This window comes from Taudactylus pleione, unplaced genomic scaffold (genome assembly GCF_031769625.1).
Source record: "Taudactylus pleione unplaced genomic scaffold, aTauple2 ptg000905l, whole genome shotgun sequence".
Taxonomy (NCBI): domain Eukaryota; kingdom Metazoa; phylum Chordata; class Amphibia; order Anura; family Myobatrachidae; genus Taudactylus; species Taudactylus pleione.
The window spans coordinates 924,071-944,451 of record NW_028285306.1 but is presented as its reverse complement, the minus strand read 5'-3'; the positions used below and the strand labels follow the sequence as shown (position 1 = coordinate 944,451).

At 44.9% G+C, this 20,381-nt stretch overlaps 1 protein-coding gene across 1 annotated transcript in view; it reads left to right on the top strand.

Moving 5' to 3' along the window:
- The window catches only part of LOC148473944 (uncharacterized), a gene marked incomplete at its 5' end in the record, with an annotated part of 73,360 nt that overhangs the window by 41,472 nt on the left and 11,507 nt on the right, over nucleotides 1-20,381 (top strand). The window contains 6 exons of the mRNA XM_088459327.1: nucleotides 1,710-1,876; nucleotides 3,290-3,578; nucleotides 6,081-6,235; nucleotides 12,773-12,820; nucleotides 16,508-16,787; nucleotides 17,793-17,947. Coding sequence (XP_088315453.1) covers nucleotides 1,710-1,876; nucleotides 3,290-3,578; nucleotides 6,081-6,235; nucleotides 12,773-12,820; nucleotides 16,508-16,787; nucleotides 17,793-17,947 — 1,094 coding nt within the window. The remainder of the gene's footprint in view (nucleotides 1-1,709; nucleotides 1,877-3,289; nucleotides 3,579-6,080; nucleotides 6,236-12,772; nucleotides 12,821-16,507; nucleotides 16,788-17,792; nucleotides 17,948-20,381) is intronic.

Below are 20,381 nucleotides of genomic sequence, written 5' to 3'. Positions count from 1 at the left end.
AAAGTTTTGAAAACCTATGTATAGGCCTGATTCAGCATGGATCGCAAATGCTACTGCGCACGCAGGTGGATGATTGTTGCGTACTGATCATGCTTATGCATAGCTGTGAGCGTGCGCAAAGACTACACTGCGATCGGGTCTGCGATCGCATTGCCTACGCAGACCCTTCGCAGAGTGATTGACAGGAAGTACAGTTTGGGGGTGGTGATGGGGGGGTAGGCGAAACGCAAGCGCGCCAGTGCATTTGAACGCCATTATAGGGGCGTGCATAAATGAACCACTGGGAAGGCAGACGCAGCCTGCGCTCTCACTGTGTGCAGGAAGTTTAGCAATTTCTGAGGTAAGGTCTGTCCTGGTGTAATGGTGCGTGAGGCTCCGATTTTACTTGATGGTACCGATGTTTTCGCAGACTTGCAAGTTATTACGGATGTGAGTAAGGGGAAGTGGGCGTCTTTATATTGTGCTGCAACGGCATTGCGATTGCAGACATTAGCGTATATTCGCAGCAGAACTGCGAGCGCGATTGCTACCATGACCGCAGTAGCGATCCATACTGACTCAGGGCCTATATACTTAATGTCTTTGTCTACCTGACCTCTCTCACATTTACCTAACCTAATGTACAGTACTGTATATCCTTACTGTAGTATAATGCCCTAAAATGGGGTGTGGTAATGACATACTGTACATGCATACTCTAAAATGTACTCTGCACTAAAGATTTGGCCTCTCTAGTGACTTACACCATGGTAAAATATTTGCAGTGACTGCTTGGCATTGTGGAGCTGATTCAGACCCGGACGCTAAGCTTCGAACGCACGTTACGCTCGATAATCGCATGTTTGCGCATGTGTATGCATCAATATGCGCATGCGTGAGTCACTCACTGCGCTCGGGAATTGTGCCCTCGTAGTACACAGACTGGACGCTATTTTGAGTGACATTGCCGCTTGTGGGTGGTAAGAGGGGAAGGTGCCTGTGAACGGGGGAGTGGATGTGCGAACGCAGGCGTGTCTTGGCGTCTAAACGGCGTTTTAGGGGTGTGCATAATTAGCAAAGAATCGGCATTGTACATGTCACTTGGTTGCATTTTAAACAGCAGTGATCGCAGTACTTGCGGTGGGGTAGGGTCTACCTCAAGCTCTGCATGCAGCTCCGATGGCTCTCGATGTCACCGATTACTCACACCCTTCCTGGAGATGACGTGTGCTAAGAGAGAAAGGTGGGCGTCTTTGTACTGGCGTGCGTTCGCTCTGCCATCGCTCTCTAAGGCATAGAGGGCGTCCTTCCACCAGACAGTGCGATCGCGGCATTTGCATACCCGGCCCCTTTTGGCTGCGTGAGAAACAGCTTAGTGTCCGGATCTGAATCAGCTCCTGTGCTCCCAGCTTTGTGTAATTAGTATTCTGTAATGGAGTTATCACTACCTATTGCATGGGGTTCAGTGACCATGGGGACGGACGTAAGGCTGGGATACACTAACTGCACCTGCTATTGGCACATAGCAGCAAAAACTCAATTAGGAGGATGGAGTGACGGCCCGGTAGGATGGACTCATTAGTATTTCTAAGTAATTTTCTGTCTCATACTTCCTCAGTTGTATAAGCCACATTGTAATTACCACGGTATAAGTGAGTATCCCCACATTTATCTACCTGATTTATTCATTTACATGATTCATTTAGAAACAATTATTTCTGTTGGTCCAGGTGTGCAAAGATTGTCAGCATCGGGAACGGCGAGACTCACTCCTTTGACTGCGATGGGATGGAAGGACGTTTTGTCTCTATAACTGTCCCTGACCGCAAAGAGTTTCTGACTTTATGTGAAGTTCAAGTGTTCGCTGAACCAATTGGCGAAGAAAAAGAAGAAATGTGTAAGTGGTACAATTGTGTCTGTTTCATCGTAACTTATGTATATATATAGTAGTGTTGTGTATGAGAATTTGCAGTTCTAACCTATTTTTGGCCTTGAAGGAAGCTCTGGTCATGGAGCAGGAGTGCTTTGAATTGGTGGGTTATAGGTCATAGAGCAAGGATGTGTTGAGTGGGTGGGTCATAGGTCATAGAGCAAGAGTATTTTGAATAGGTGGGTCATAGAGCAGGAGTGTTTTGAATAAGTGGGTCATAGGTCATGGAGCAGGAGTGTTTTGAAAGGGTGGATCATAGGTCATGGAGCATGGGTGTGCTGAGTGGGTGGGTCATGGAGCAATAGTGTTTTGAATGGTTGGGTCATAGGTCATGGAGCAGGAGAGTTTTGAATAGGTGGGTCATAGGTCATGGAGCAGGATTGTGTTGAAAGAGTGGGTCATAGGTCATGAAACAGGAATGTATTGAAAGGGTGGGTCATAAGCTATGGAGCAGGTGTATGTTGAGTGGGTGGGTCATAAGTTATAAAGTAGGTGTATGTTGAATGGGTGGGTCATAGGTCATAGAGCAGGGGTGCATTGAATAGGTGGGTCATTGGTCATGGAGCAGGAGTGTGTTGAATGGGTGGGTCACAGGTCATGGAGCAGGAGTGTGTTGATTGGGTAGGTCATAGAGCAGGGGTGTGTTAACTGGGTGGGTCATAGGTCATAAAGCAGGGGTGTGTTGATTGGGTGGGTCATAGGTCATAAATCAGGGCTGTGTAGAATGGGTGGGTGATAGGTCACGGAGCAGGAGAATGAAGAATAGGTGGGTCTTAGGTCATGGGGCAGGGTGTGTTGCATGGTAGGGTCAAATATTTCAGGACCCTAAAAGACACAACCTGACTTAGAGTTGTAGGATGTTACGGCCGATCCCATTTGTAGTGCAGTGTGAGAATAGAGTTGGCCAGTAAGTGAGTGTAGTATCCATGACCATGGACTGTTTATCTACATACAAAAATACAATATTATTTTTACCACCTGGAAGTGCAACGCGTTTCTCTCACCTTACAATGTTGCCCTATCTGTAAGATTAGTTTAGTGCAGGTCACCACCATCAGTGTTCATTTTCTCCTGCACTATCCTTGGTGCACACCTGCATAAACTGCAAATCCATCGATACCCCCTCCCTGAACGTAGCCTCCGTAAGGACGCCCTGCCATAGCCCAGTTATGCCTCCTCATTCACGAGTGGCGATTCATCTGAAGCACCTACATCGCCTGTATTGTGGTACTCTTGGCTTCAGAGCCAATGAAAGTTATGTATTCTTTTCCCCCCCGCTTAAACAGTCACGTTGGTGGATGGGTTATATGTTATTTAAGTACTTAATTATGTTACTTATCAATATACATTTAACTACTGTATGCCATTCATATTTTGCAGACCATAATGTTGCTCTTAATGGCATTGCCACCCAGTCTAGCACATTTTCTTCTTCTGGAAATGCTGAGAATGCCAACGACGGCTCCCTAGCTAATAATCACATAATGTCTCAATGTTCCATCACCCAACGAGACTTCTCACCGTGGTGGATGGTGGACCTACATTCAACCCACAAAGTATTTTCTGTAGTTATCACCAATCGGGTCTTGGAATGCTGTCAGGAACGGATTGTTGGAGCCGAGATCCGCATTGGAGGATCACCGGAAAATGGGGGAACGTTAAATCCGAGGTCGGTCTATTTGTTACATACTAAACAGTGAAAATTAGATATTTTCAGTATTTGTTCATCACTGAAATAATTTGTGTTTCAGCCGTTACCTTTTATTTTTAAGCATCAACACGTTTATTCAAACTTACTAAACATATCAGTATTAAACATAGAACACCCACAGTCCATTGGTTTTCTATAGAATTCTTAGCAGATTCTCCCTAAAACAAATTTACAGAGCGTAAACCTTGTCCACAGTAGTTTATAATAATAGTATGTTCATTCTCATCAGATCCTGTCCCATAGGAGCTTACAATCTAATTTCCCAATCGCGGTCAAACAGACACCTGAACATTTTAGTCAGAAGTCATCTATTCTACCAGTATGTTTTTGTAGGGTGGAAATAAATCAGTCCACCCAGGAGAAACCAAATATACATGGGATCTCCACAAGATCCCCACATGATCCCCCTAAATAATGCTTTAATTAGATGTGAACCAAAGACAAGTCCCTGTTTTTTTTATATGTCCTGTTTCTCCCCGTGTCCTTTACTGTGGATATCTTACAAATGAATAGCCGGTCAGCAGTATGGAATAACATCAAAGCCATTTTGACAAGATGAGTGCTAATAGGATATAAACAAAGAGAAATTATTAATTTAAGTAAATTAATCTATGTTGCCTTTTAAAACATTTTCATTAGTGAATAGATGACACATTAATATGGTTTTATTATGTTATTATTATTGCTCACAAAGTATGAATCCCTTCCACAGATTTCTGTAGTACATTTGGGAAACGATCCACCATGGACCTTTAACAATAAAAGAACCAATCCAGGGCTTAAAGTGGTCTAGAACGGGGCGGAACTGCCCAAATTTCCGCCTCCTCCAGCCCACCTTACCCGGCCAGTCAGCCCTGCGCCTTTGGGAGACGCCAGGCTGGAGTCCATTTGCCAAGCGCCTGCTGAGATTTTGTTACTAGTGGGCGCCCGGCTCCCTCCCTACAGCGGCAGACGGAATCTGGAGTTCAGCTCCGTCTTCCAGCTCCCGAAGTGGTTGAAGGGAGAGATGTCTCTTCCATAGTTCCGAGGAGCACGGTAGTCGGACGGCAGCGGATGCAGGAGCGGGGATTAAGGTAAGTATTGTGTGTTTTCTGGGGCACTACTACTGGGGTCACTAATAATGGGTGTATTACTACTGGGGACATTACCACTGGGGTCAATACTACTGGGGGCATTGCTACTGGGGGCACTGCTAATGGGGGCACTACTACTGAGGGCATTGCATAGGGGGCACTGCATAAGGGGCATCACTACTGTCGACACTGCATAAGGGGAACTACAAATGGGGGCACTGCATAAGGGGCACCACTACTGTTGGTACTGCATAAGGGGCACCACTACTGTTGGCACTGCATAAGGGGCACCACTACTGTTGGTACTGCATAAGGGGCACCACTACTGTTGGTACTGCATAAGGGGTACCACTAGTGGGGGCACTGCATAATGGGCACTACTGCTGTGGGTATTATGTGTAAGGGGCACTACTGCTGTGGGCATTGTAGAAAGGGCACTACTACTGTGGACATTGTGTAAAAGGGGCACTACTGTGTGTCACAACATGAATAAGGGACACTACTATGTAGTGTAATGTGAATCAGGGGCACTATGGGCCTGATTCAGACCCGCTCGCTAAGCTGCGCTCGCACGCTCTTGGGCCGCAGTGCACGTGCGCAAGTCAGTTAGTGCGATCGGGAAGCGTGCGCTCGTAGTACACAGACTGGACGCTACTTTGAGTGACAGATCGCCCCGTTTGTGGGTGGTAACAGGGGAAGGTGCTTGTGAACGGGAGTGGATGTGCAAACGCAGGCGTGTCTGGGCATATTAACGGCGTTTTATGGGTGTGCATAATTAGCAAAGTAGCGTCATAGTACACGTGACTTGGATTTTTTTTAGCCTGAACTGATCGCAGTGCTTGCGGTAGGGTAAGGTCAATCACAAGCGTTGCAAGCAGTTCCGATGGCACTCGATGTTCCCGATTAATCACACACTTCCTGGAGATGACGTGTGCTGTGAGTGACAGCTGGGAGGTATTATAGTCCTGCTTACTCTCACTGCCATCGCTCTCTAGGACATAGAGGGCGTCCTTACACCGCACAGTGCGATCGCTTGATTTGCATACCCAGCCCCTTTTGCAAGTGAGCGACTGCAGCTTAGCGATCGGGTCTGAATCAGGCCTTATGTACGGTGTACTGTGAATAAAATTTTATTGGGGATACTATTGTGTGGCCACGCCCCTTTCTTTTGAGGCCACTGTCCCTTTATTGAAAAAAGGGAGAAAGGGCGCAAACTTATATATTTATAGTCTGAAGGGGGCGCCGAGGATGGGGGGAGTTCCATAACGTCACTAGGACCACTTTTAAGCACTGAATCAATCATTAAAATAATCTCTCTAACCCCCTACTGGAATCTAGAATTTATAGATCTTGTTTCATATGTTTGACCAATGAGTTTTCTCTACAGATGTGGAATAATCTCATCCATGGGATCTGGAGAGTCCCTCTTTTACTCCTGCCATGGAATGGTCGGCCAGTATGTGACGGTGACAATTCCAGGACGAGAGGAACATCTGATCCTATGTGAAGTGCAGGTCTTTGGGCTACCTGAAATGTCCAATGGTAAGACTCAAATTAGAGCAGCCGAAAGCAATGGTGGGGGTGGGGTGAGGATAAAACTTGGGGGATCACTCCCCAGGAGGTTTCTCTTCAAAGATGTAGCAAATCTATGATATCAATCCCCTTCTAGCAAAGTTCTGCCATACATTAATACTGTATACCCAGAAAAGTTCTAACTTACATTAATATCCCCAGCAATGTTCTGTATTACATTATAATTCCCAGCAACGTTCTGACTTACATCATAATTCCCAGCAACGCTGTGACTTACATTAATATCCTAATTGTTTAAATGATATTCAGCCCCTATAGCTGTGCAAACAGTACACTTTTGTTGAGGGTTGAGGTATTGAACAAAGGCCCTCATTCAGAGCCGCTCGTTAGCGGCAGTACGCTCGTTCCGAGCGATGTTTGCACATCTGCGCATGCGTACGCTTTTTAGTACGCATGCGCGAACCAGTCAGTGCGGCCGAAAATCGTTTGTACGCTATATAGCGAGTGCCTGCTATTTTGAGTGACAGAATGAGGCGTATGTGGGTGGTAACAGGGGAAGGTGCTTGAAAATGGGGAGTGGAGATCCGACCGCAGGCGTGCTTAAAGGTCAAAACGGGCGTTTTATGGGTGTGTATATTTAAAACAGCAGCGTCAATGACCACGTCACTGGGTTATTTTATAGCCAGAACTGCTCGCAAATTTGTGGTAGCAAACACCAACCACAAGAATAGCGAGCAGTTCATACGCTGGTCGATGTACTCGATTAATCTAATAAATAGCGGACATGACGTATGGTGCGAGCGGCCAGGGGGCGTTTTTAACAAATAAACGAGCGTATGTTTTGCTCGTTCGTTCAGGCTTAGAGGTGTGAACAGACTGCAATGTGCGTACGGATCATTTGAATAGCCACCCCTTGTTTTTAAACGAACGACCGCAAATAGCGAACGGCTCTGAATGAGGGCCAATGTATTTATAGTATTTACCATGGAAAAATGAATTTAACATTTCTCAATATTTAAATTTCAGGAACTTCCAACGTGTAATGTGAATTATTGACTAAGGAACTATTCTTAATTATATTTATCTATAAGGGAAAAGTTATCTTCTTCCTGCCCCTTACCTGGCAAATGTGCTTTAAGCATATAAATACAGAAAGGAAATGTTTATAATCAATGCACCCGGCCCCGTCATAGGTTGATGCAACAGGACATATGCAAATCTAGAAGTTGGTTCAAACGGAATAGACAAACCCGTAGGGCACCATAGGGCGATCTCATCTGCCATCTGTATGCACTATCATTTTAAATTATTATTATTATTATTTTTTATTTATATGGTGCCATAAGTGTTCCGCAGCGCATTACACAGTATATAAACAAATAAGTGAACAAGAAACCAGTGACTTACAGTACATTACAATGCAGGACAAGGACATGGTTTATGCACATTGCTGCATTAGCAATTAAAACTCTCAAAATAAGCAGCAAGGAGTCAGCAACCAAGTGTTAGGTGCCCTTGTGGGGTGTAAGGAGTAGAAAAAGTATAAGGAGTAGCACAGGAGGGAAAAGGGCCCTGCTTGTGACAGCTTACATTCTAAAGGGGAGGGGGAAGACAAACAGGCGTGATACAGATGGGGTAGACAGGGAGGAAGGAGCATGTAGTAGTGGGTTAGGATGAGGGCTGATAGGCATTGATGAAGTAGGGGGTCTTGAGAGCCCGTTTGAAGATTTGTGGGGAGTCTGATAGGGAGAGAGTTCCAAAGGTAGGGATCACTGTGGGCAAAATCTTGGAGGCAGGAGTGGGAGGAATTAATCAGTTGGCAGGAGAGATGGCATGCATTTGTTGAGCAAAGTGGACGGGCGGGAGTGTGACGGGAGATGAGGTTAGAGCTGTAAATAGGAGAGGATTGGGTGAGGGCTTTGTAGGTGAGTATAATAACCTTGAATTGGGTTGTGAAGGAGAAGGGGACCCAGTGTAGGGCTTGAAGGAGAGGGGAGGCAGATGTAAAACATTTGGAGAGGAAGATGAGCCAAGCAGCATCATTGAGGACAGATTGAAGTGGAGAGAGGTGGGAGGCAAGAGAGGAGGAGGTCAGTCCAATCTGGAGATAACCAGCGAGGGGATGAGAGTTTTAGTAGCATCCAAGATGAGAAAGGCTCTATCCTGGAAATATTTTTGAGATGGAAACGGCAGGACTACGAGAGGTGCTGAATGTGTGGTTTGAAGGAGAGGGATGAATCCAAGATAACTCCAAGACAGCGCATTTTGGGGCTAGAGGAGATAGTTGTGCCATCAATTGATAAAGAAATGGTGGGGAGTGAGATTATGCAGGAGGGTGGGAAGACTATCAGCTCAGTCTTAGACCTGTTACATTTAAGAAAAATCACTGGGATATCCAGGAAGAGATAGCAGAGAGGCAGTTGGAGATACAAGTCAGTAGAGAGGGGGAGAGATCAAGGGAGGAAAGGTAGATTGGAGTATCATCAGCATAGAGATGATATTGGAGGTCAAAAGAGTTAATGAATTCACCTAAAGATAATATATATAGGGGTATTAGTAGAGGTCCAAGAACAGAACCTTGGGGAATGCCTTCTGTTAGTGGAAGTGGGGGGGGGAGAGGAGTCATGAGAGGAGGCAGAAAAGGTATGGTCAGATAGGTAGGCAAACAGCTAGGAGAGGGCAGTGTCATGAAGTCCAAGGGAGTGAAGAATATGCAGGAGGAGAGGGTGGTCCACAGTGCCAAAAGTAGCAGAGAGGTCAAGGAGAATAAGCAGAGAGTAGTGGCCCTTGGATTTGGCAGCAAGGAGGTCATTGCTGACTTTTGTGAGGGCAGTTTCAGTGGAGAGAATGGAAGCCAGACTGAAAATGGTCAAGGAGGGAGTGGGAGGAAAGAAAGGTGGTAAGGCGGTTGTAAACAATACGCTCAGGGAGCTTGGAGGCAAAAGGGAGGAGAGAGATGGGTCGGTAATTGGAGAGTGTGCTAGGATCAACGGTAGGTTTTTTAAGAATGGGGAGACAGGTGTATGCTTGAATGCAGAATGGACAGTGCCAGATGAGAGGGAGAGATTGAGAAGGTGGGTAAGATGGGAACAGGCAAAAAGAGAGAGGTAGTGGAGGAGATGGGAGGGGATAGGGTCAAGATAGGAGGTAGAAGAGGGGGGACCGGATGAGGGTCACGACTTCATCTCCAGATACAGGAGAGAAGGATGTCAGAGTTGGTAAGATGGATGGGGAGGGGTGGTCTGGAAAAGGAGGGGGTAACGTGCTGAGGGTCTGGTGGGATATGATGTCCTTACTTATGGAGTAAAGTTTATATGTTTAGTAAGTTGCAAAGTCAAGGGCAGAGAGTGAGGATGGGAGTTGAGGAGGGGGTGGGCAGAGGAGGGAGTTGAAAGTGGCAAAGAGATGCTGGGGGTTTGAAGACTGGGAGGAGATGAAGTTCTGGAAATATGATTGTTTGGAGAGGGACAAAGCAGCACTGTAGGATGAGAGCACAATATTGAATTGGAGGAAGTCTGACTTAGAGCGTGATCTTCTCCACTGTCGCTCGGTGGTTCGTGAACACTTTTGCAGGTATCTGGTGCATTTGGAAGGCCAGGGTTGAGGTGTGGATCTGCAAGGGTGAGTAGTGATTGCCGGAGCAATAGGGTCAAGTGCAGAAGTAAGGGAGGCATTGTACAGGGAAGTGGCTTGTTCTGGGCAGGAAAGACAGAGGATAGGGGAAAGAAGTGAGTCCAGCAGGGAGGAAAAGGAAATGATGTCGATAACCTCAATGTTACGCTTAGTGCTGGTGGCCTTAGTAGATAGAGGAGAGGAAGGAGAGAAGGATAAGTTAAAAGAGAGAAGGTGATGGTCAGAGAAGGGGAATGGGGAATTGGAGTAATCAGAAATATTACAACGGTGAGTGAAGACCAGATCAAGCGAGCCCACTCACATGGAAGGGTGAGGTTGTCCATTGGGAGAGACCAAATGAAGATGTGAGGGTGAGGAGTTTAGAGGCAGAGGATACTGCAGGGATATCAATTAGAATATTGAAGTCACCTAAGATAATGGAGGGAAGGTCTGAGGAAGAGAAAGTGAGGGAGCCAGGAAGCGAAGTTGTCAAGAAACTTGGAGGGAGAGCCAGGGGGACAGTAAATTAAGCTACTCGGAGGTGTACTGGTTGGAAGAGGTGTATAGCATGAACCTCAAATGCAGATAATGTAAGAGTTTAATGAGATGTGTAATGTGATGGGGTGAAGTGACAGGGAGAGGAGTGTAGGAGGAGGGGTTAGTGGTGGGGTAGTACTAGATGAAAGTGCAGTAAATGGAGAAGAGGGGAAGGAAGGCAGACAGAGGAGGTGAAGGAGACAAGGGGAAAGAATAAAGGTGGAAGCAGGGCAGGGCCGGTGCAAGGTTTCTCGGCACCCTAGGCAAAACTTTCGCCTAATCCCCCCCTCCACCTTAATACACACTTTTTCCCAACTCGCCGGGGATATTTTCATTTTTAATAATGTACTACCAGGAACTCGCAGGGACAGCGGTTGTGGTAACCGATATCCACGCAAGTTATATCCCCGGCATTTCGGAGAAGTCTTTCACTGAAGTGACTTCCTTGGGGGAAGCTGACACTGCGCATATGTACAGCGTCAGCTTCCTGGACTGGCCAGGGGGTGCGGGGGAGTGATGGAAAGATCTCTATCCTTCCCCTGGAGACCCCCTAGGCTGAAGAAGGTGTAAAATACTGGGGCTAAATTCCGAAAAGCATTGCTTTTTGGAGTTTAGTACATATGGGTCAGATCGCAGTCCTCCACCCTTTCACTTTATTTTGGTATCACCTAAATTTACTAAAGGGCAATTGGAGTAGAATTCGTAAAATTCTACTCCAATCCCTAATTATCACATATTTTTAGTAAGCAGATCACATTTCCAATAATTGTAAATTGGGAAATGTGATCTGGCCAAAGTTACTAAAACTAAATTGTGAAAAAAATACCGGGGGAAGCCCTGTGATAATAACACCACCTGGAGATGTAGTTATCCAGGGTTTCCCCCCGGTTCCCCGACTCCTGCTCTGCTCTAACAGGCAGATCGGTGCTCGGGCGATGTCCTCCATCCAGGGCTCCGGTCAGCTGGTCTCCCAGCTGCTGCCTCCTGCACTGTGACCCTGGTCAGCTGCTGCATTAAACAGCTGACCGGGTTACAGTGCAGGATGGGAGACCAGTTGACCGGATCCCCGGAGTGAGGACATCACCGGAGCACCGATGACCTGACTGGAGGTAAGTGAAAGGAAGGGGGGGGTGCGGGTTCTGTGAGAGGGTCGCACGGGAGTAGGGGGGTGGCCATGATGGGGGAGGTCGATGGGAGGGGGTGTAGCGGCAGCTGGCGTCACATGCGCAGCGCTTTCTCAATGTATTTTTTCTGAAAAATACAATGAAAATATTGCAGTGGGGATTCGCAGGGACATAGGTTTATCGCAATCTCTGTACCTGCAGGGGATTTTTAATAAATCCCTGTGACATTGCCTGAATTCACAATGCGAATTCAGTCGGAAATATCACACTACAACCTGCATTTTAAATGCGGATTGTAGTAAATAGGGCCCTAAAAGAGGGCGCCCCAGTCCTTGCACATTTGACTAAACAGATATAGCCAAGGGAATGCGTTTGTAGCAGCATTTACATAAACTCGTAGATGAGCGACTGTCATTGGTTGCTGCTGCCTGCGTTTTTGCATGCAAACACGAATCAGCTCCTAATTCAATAGTAAGAAGGCATTGCAGTCTCAAGTAGGGTGATGGAGATACAGTATAATACACTAGGCTGCTGTCCAACTACATAAGCAATGCCAATAATTGGCTTGTACGTCAGAGCACCTCATGCCTGAAAGCTACGCGTTTCGCAGGCTGGATTATCCCTCTTTTTCTGCATGTGCTAAGATCAGGGGTGGGGAACCTTTTCTCTGCCGAGGGCCATTTTGATATATATAACCTTATTTGCGGGCCTGGTGCAGGCCACGCCCCCTCCATGTGACGTCACATGGGGCGGGGTCACAATTGCCGGTGATTACAGCAATGCCCAAAGCATCCTGAGGATGATCCGGGGAGCTGTAAGGGCAGCGGTGTGACCGTCTGAAGCGTCCTATCCAGGTGGCACTGATTCATACATTCTGACTGCAGGGTGACATTCTAGGCACCCTGCTAGCCAGATGAGACTAGCAGAAAAAAGACCAAATGATTCTGCTGGTCTTATACGGCCCCCTGGCCTGAGGTTCCCCATCCCTGACTTAGACCATCGACCCACAAGCACAGTGTTGCAGAAAGTCATATTATAAATATAATATTGGCAACGGTATACAGTATTCAGGATTGTATCTGACTCTCTCCCTAGCCAGTAGTAACATACCTCATGTTCTGTATGTCCCTCAGTAAACAATATGTTGTCCTTTAATTAATATTTTATTATCTGAATGTTGTTATGCAAATCTCATACTGTAAAAAAAAACATGTGGAAGTTTCAGATCAAACCTTATAATTGTTTATTAATTTAAATTATTTGTTATATCTAGGACCTGTTATGGACAGAAAACATCACATTCTGAAAACCCCACATGGAGGTAAATGTTTTGTTTGGCAAATTGACATGATTACCAGGACATTATCAAGGTTACGTAAAACCAGCAAAATAACAATGCTACCGTAATTCACCAGCTTTAAGTAATATGAATATTATGTCTATTAGAGACGTTTGGTTTTCCTGAAATATGAACATAGCCGAACATTGGCGTCCCAAGTCCAATCGAGTCCAGTTCTGCAGTCAGGTTGGAACTTGGATTTAAAAACTCGGCTTTTGGATTGCATGTAACCAGGTCCAAATAGCTGTTTTATTGATTTTTGATCCATTTTTGTTTTTATCGATTTTGATGGATTTTTAAGGGATCCAAAACCGAACCGAGACCGAATCCAAACCGCAACACCTGAGGGTGGTATTGCCAAAACACTGATGAATTAGAACCAAAACCAAAACACGGGGTCCGCGCAGACCTCTAATGTCTATGATGCGGATGGCCTGCTCATTTTTATGTGTTGAGAACGACTAAGGGCCTGATTCCGAGACTCACGCAATTCGCACGCAATACCGATGTTCACATAGTTGAGTGATTTATTTGCAATTGTGAACGTGCAAAATATTCAGAGAACCCCTCCGGCGTTACACAGAGCGTGCGCATATAGGTGCTGCTGAGACGGTGTCAGAAATTGGGCGGCAAAGTGATGGACGTTCCTGGGAGGTGACCGGGAGGCGGCCTGAAGTGAGCGCAAAAAAAGTGTCGGGGGCGTGTCAGTTATATCGGCTGTATTCTCAGACGCACTGCCGCAGCCACGGAAGCTGTGGTCAGACGGAGACGCCGCACCTGCATTAGGTCTGGTGTAAGCACCAGTGGCACGCGGGATGGTGGTGCGTCCACAATCACCATCGGTATTACAGCGTACAGAGACGCTAAATGAGGGCGTCTCATTCCATGCTCATACAGATGCACGCTATGACTCCGTCAACAGGCGCAAGATCAGACGCAGAAGCTCTGAATCAGGCTCTAAAAATCATAACGTACTATAATAAGACCATCGTGTGAAAGATAATGTATAAATGCCCTGGAACATTCCAAAACTGCCAGACGTTATTATACAGCATTTATTATATATAACTTATTTATGATATTATTATAGAACTTTCTTATTCTATAAGGCCACTAATTCCCTGAGCTGAATGTTACCCTTCTAATATTCCCAGGTTTTCTAGCTCTTTTTTTTAGCATATTATTGAAACTTACGTCTACACATTATATAACCATGCTGTGGTCACTGATACAGACCCGTTCGCTAGCAAGCGATCGCTCGGAGCTAGCGATGTTTTGCAATGTGCCCATGCGCGATCTATTTTGAGCGATCGGGAAGCGTACGCTCGCCCAGCATGGACAGCCCAGCCGAATGAGTGACAGGAGAGGCCGTTTGTGGGTGGTGACAGGGGCAGGCCACTAGTAACGGGGGAGTAGAGGTGCGAACGCAGGCGTGCCTGAGCATCTGAATGCCGTTTCTGGGGCGTGCATAATTAACAGGCAGCGTCATAGTACACGTCATCTGGTTGAATTATACACTGAAGTGCTCACAGTGCTTGCGGTAGGGTATAGGCAACCTCAAGCGCTGCGTTCGCTTCCGATGGTATCCGAAGTACCGATGCTTACGTACACTTCCTGGAGATGACGTGCGCTAGTGGGCGGCTAAAGACAGGCTGGTGGGCGTCTGCATACACAGGGTGATCGCACGCCGAGATATAGTGGGCATGCTTATGCCTTGCCGTGCGAGCGGCTGCCTTGCCGTCACTTAGCCGAATTTGCATATGCTGGGAGCGAGCGTACGGGTCTGAATCAGGCCCACTGCTCCCTAAGTGCCCCCTGACCTGTACATTAGGTATTATTATTATTTTCTGCTTGATGATGGTACCAAGCTCCCCCTCTGGTTGGCGATACTAAGATAGATTAGACAGATATCGGCTTCCTCTGCCATAAACCCTCATTAGATTTTCCCAATTTCTCTCGGCATGGTTATAATCGCCTGTGACGGGGAACTCAAATCTATATGCTGCCTTTCAATTTATATTAGTATTTTAATCACAAAGGGACGTTCCCTGCATCTCATCATCACCAATTGTAGAGATCCAACAGCTGAGAAGTCAACTCAGTCAGGAGGGATCGAAAACGGGACAGGTTTATCTGTAATCTCTAAATGAATATACTATGGTCTAGATTTAAATGTCCGTATTCTCTATGGGAAGACAATTGTTTGTTACAGAACTCAGTTTACTTATGTATTTTACTGGACTTATAGCTATACCTGTGGATCATACAGTAACTATAACTCATACTGGATTACTCTCACAGAACATCCAGGAGACTCCTACATTTTGGGGAGCCCTCCTGGAATTGTAGGCCGCCTTCCAGGATCCTGCATCTCTTTCTTTGGATTCTATTTTTTATTGCACATTGGGGCAATGGCTGTGATATATAATGTAAATGACTTCATTACCCCTGTGCTCTTGTCCTGTTGGATCTCTGGCATCATATGCCCACTAAATAGGCCAGTACGCTGTAATATTGTATTATTTTGCTATGAATACATTACTTCTGCGTTTATGTGTAACAAGAAATCCAAAAATAAAAAGTCTTAAATTCAGCAAAATAACTCGTTTTGATCATGTGTAAAACCATGGGATCTATGTACTAAGCCTTGGATGGCGATAAAGTACCAGCCAACCAGCTCCTGTCATTTGTCTAACTCCTGTAATATGGCAGTTAGGAGCTGATTGGCTGGTACTTTATCTCCGTTCACTTTATCTCCATACAAGGCTTAGTAAATAGACAGACTGTATAATTGGGAGGAACACTGGGCCTGATTCAGAGCCGGACGCTCTTTGAGAGTGCTCGCTCTGAATCAGGGCGTCCCCTTTTTTTTTTACAGACGGCCTCCTGGCCGCTCGCATAGCTGTGGGTGACCACCCACAGCTTATGCGAGCGGCCAGGTGATGGTCGCGATGGTCAAGACCATCGCGACCATCGGGCTTGCGACGAGAACCTTGTGGTAGGGTCTCGTGGCCGCAAGCCCCAGTGGAATTCCTGCTCTAATAGAGCAGGAAGTCCACCTACTGACAACACGAGTGATGTCAGTAGGGCCGCCCCCAAACGGCAGGCGTTCCTGCAGGAATGCCTCTGTTTGCCCAGCCACCCCCCCTACCCGCCTCCAAAACGGGGCAAGCTGTCAATCACCATCGACAGCTGCCTCGCTTTGGTGCGAGACCTGTAGCGACGGAGCGCCCGTCGCTGGCCGGGTCTCGCACATGCACACACCGGAGCCGGCTCTGGCATGCGCAGTGGGGGTCCATCGCCCTGCTTGCGAGCACTGTGCGCTCGCGAGCGGGTCTGAATCAGGCCCACTGTCCCCCAATACAGCAGCCCTGCTCAACAAAAAAAAGACTTTGTTTATTTTAAAAAAGATCACATATGAATATACATAAATAAAACTACTTAGAAATTGCAATATAGAACTTAGATAGTGGCAATATTTCATTAAAAAAAGTCTTTAGCTTTAGTACATATTCATATACTGCATAACACAATCAGCATTCATTCATAATTCCCTTGGATTTGCAGAAAGGTTGTTAGTTCTGGCCAGATACATTATAATGTACATTAGTAAATAGACAACTAAGCACACGGATGCAATATTATGTCTTGTATGCTGTTTTCCTCCAGCACCGAATGTGGCACTGCAAGGGATCTCATCCCAGTCCAGTCTCTACAACTTCTATGGAGAAGCCAGGAATGCCATTGACGGTTCTCTGGCCAGTAACTACTCTCAGATACAGTGCAGCCAGACTTTTCGGGAGCTGGAACCTTGGTGGACAGTGGACCTGAAAGGTGTCTTTGCAGTCTTCTCCGTGGCCGTCACTAACAGAAAAGACTGTTGCTGGGAACGTATTAACAACGCAGAGATAAGGATAGGCTTCTCCAAAGAATGGAGAAACAATCCCAGGTATAGCTTCCTAACTTTATACATAATATAATAGAGCTGTCTATGCTTTTATGATGTTGAAGGAGCAGAGGGCACTTCCACGTCCAGCATGGAAATCCCTGTGCCAAGTCTTAGTAATTGTTGTCTGACTATCACTTTTACAATGATTTAATATAAAAGTAGTGATGAGCGATCCGAACCCGCCCGATCTTCCGTCAGTATTCCCATCTGACACTGATTCCACTTTGAGGCAAAATGTCATCCTCGCGGTTTCGGATTCTCGCGGGTTTTGGATTCTATATAAGGCGCCACGACCAGGTCTCGGTGCCATGTGAGGCACGCTGCTGTATGCTGCGCTGTACTCTACTGTATAGGCTGTGCTGTGTCCAGACTCACAAGTGGCTGTGCTGCTCTTAGTCAATGTGTATAAGGGGGTGCACACTGCTGTATGCTGGACTGTACTCTGCTGTATAGGCTGTGCTGTGTCCAGACTCACAAGTGGCTGTGCAGCTCTTAGTCAATGTGTATAGGGGGGCACGCTGCTGTATGCTTCACTGTACTCTGCTGTATAGGCTGTGCTGTGTCCAGACTCACAAGTGGCTGTGCTGCTCTTAGTCAATGTGTATAGGGGGGGGCACGCTGCTGCATATAGGCTGTGCTGGGTCCAGACTCACAAGTGGCTGTGCTGCTCTTAGTCAATGTGTATAGGGGGGACACGCTGCTGTATAGGCTGTGCTGTGTCTAGACTCACAAGTGGCTGTGATGCTCTTAGTCAATGTGTATAGGGGGGGCACGCTGCTGTATGCTGCGCTGTACTCTGCTGTATATATACACAATACAGTAGGCTGTGCTGTGCCCAGACTCACAACAAGTGGCTGTGCTGCTCATAGTCAATGGTCAAACTCTATTGGTCTGAGTTATTGATGACGCAAATGCACATATGTGTAGATATGTTTCATACATGTGTGTTTATAAAGAAAGAGGGCGACTGGCAATAACCTACCTGCATTGTGCATTGTTGAACAGGTGCGCTGTCATCTATTCCTTGGGTCCCGGAGAGACTGGCTCATTCAGCTGTGATGGGATGGAAGGGAAGTATGTCACCGTGGTTATACCAGACCGGGAAGATAAACTTTCACTCTGCGAAGTACAAGTATTCGGTGTTCCGTCATATTTAAATGGTAAGATATCATGTTGTCTGGGTGTGCTTTATATGTTATGTCTGTTTGTTTCACATGCATTGTGTTACTTGGACAAGGCCAGAGTAATAACAAGAAGCCAACTAATAGCTAGAAACAATGTAATAATTACAAGTTGAATAATATCCAGGAGCTATTTAATAATTAGAAGTAATAACTAGAAGCAGTGTAATAACTAGGTGTACTGTAATAACTAGATGCCGACTATTACCTATTAGTAGTTTAATAATTAGTATCAGAATAATAATTAAGAGCAGAGTAACAACTAGGAGCAGAGTAATAACTAGAAGCAGTGTAATAACAAGGAGCAACATGATAGCTAGAATCAGTGTAATAACTAATAGCAGTGTAATAACTTGACTATTAGCTAGTAGTTTAATAACTAGAAGCAGTGTAATAACTGGGTGTACTATAATAACTATGGGTAGTGTAATACACTAGATGCCGACTATTATCTTTTATTACTATTAGTAGTTTAATAATTAGTAGCAGAATAATAAGTAAGACCAGCGTAATAACCAGGAGCAGTGTAATTAGTTGTAGCACAGTAATAACTAGAGATGTGCATTTCAGTTCTCCGGAAAACCGAATCCACACGAATTTCGGTAATCCGTACAGATCCGAGTCGCAGTTCTGATCTTCTTGCGGTTCGGAATTTGGATTTTAAATCCGAATTTCAGATTTTGTATTGCAGAAATTACATGATTTTAGCTGTTTTTAAAACTATTTACACAAAGATGAATCCAGATCCAAAACTAAAACATGGGGGTCAGCGCACATCTCTAGTAACAACTAAGAGCATAATAACTTGTAGCAGAGTATTAACTAGAAGCATAGTAATAACTAGGCGCAGAGAAATACCAGTGTGGCAAATTATTAACTAGAAGCACAATTATAATGAAGAGCAGAGTAATAACTAGGCACAGAGTAATAATAACTTGCGGCAGAGTACTAACTAGAAGCACAGTAATAACTAAGAGCAGTGTAATAACTTGTAGCAGAGTATTAACTAGAAGCACAGTAATAACTTCTGGCAGAGTATTAACTAGAAGCACAGTAATAACTTCTGGCAGAGTATTAACTAGAAGCACAGTAATAACTTCTGGCAGAGTAATAACTGCTGGCATAGTATTAACTGGAAGCACAGTAATATCTAAGAGCAGAGTAATAACTAGGTGCAGAGTAATAATATAGCAGAGTATTAACTAGAAGCACAGTAATATCTAAGAGCAGAGTAATAACTAGGTGCAGAGTAATAACTTGTATGAGATTATTAATTAGAAGCACAGTAATAACTAAGAACAGAGTAATAACTAGGTGCAGAGTAATAACTTGTGATAGACTATTAACCAGAAGCACAGTAATAACTAAGAGCAGAGTAATAACTAGGTGCAGAGTAATAACTTGTATGAGATTATTAATTAGAAGCACAGTAATAACTAAGAGCAGAGTAATAACTTGTATGAGATTATTAATTAGAAGCACAGTAATAACTAAGAGCAGAGTAATAACTAGGTGCAGAGTAATAACTTGTGATAGACTATTAACCAGAAGCACAGTAATAACTAAGAGCAGAGTAATAACTAGGTGCAGAGTAATAACTTGTATGAGATTATTAATTAGAAGCACAGTAATAACTAAGAGCAGAGTAATAACTAGGTGCAGAGTAATAACTTGTGATAGACTATTAACCAGAAGCACAGTAATAACTAAGAGCAGAGTAATAACTTGTAGCAGAGTATTAACTAGAAGTACAGTAATAACTAACAACAGAGTAATAACCAGGAGCAGTGTAATTACTTGTAGCAGAGTAATAATTAGAAGCACAATAATAACTAAGAGCAGAGTAATAACTAGGCTCAGAGTAATAACTTGTAGCACAGTATTAATTAGAAGAAGACTTAACTTGAAGTAGTTTAGTATTTACTAGCAGTATAATACAGTAACTAGTAGCATTTTAATAAAAAGGAACAGCGTAATAACTAGGAGCACAGTAATAACAAACAGCAGATTAATAACAAGGAGAAGTATAATAACTAGGAGCAGAGTAATAACTAGGAGCAGTGTAATAACTAGGAACACAGTAATATCAAATAGCACAGTAATAACTAGAAGCACAGTAATAACTAGAAGCACAGTAATAACTAGGAGCACAGTAATATCAAACAGCACAGTAATAACTAGGAGCACAGTAATATCAAACAGCACGATAATAACTAGGAGCAGTGTAATAACTAGGAACACAGTAATATCAAAGTGCGCAGTAATAACTAGGAACACAGTAATATCAAAGTGCGCAGTAAAAACTAGGAGCACAGTACTAACTAGGACCAGTCTAATAACTAGGAGCACAGTAATAACTAGGAGCAGTCTAATAACTAGGAGCACAGTAATAACTAGGAGCAGTCTAATAACT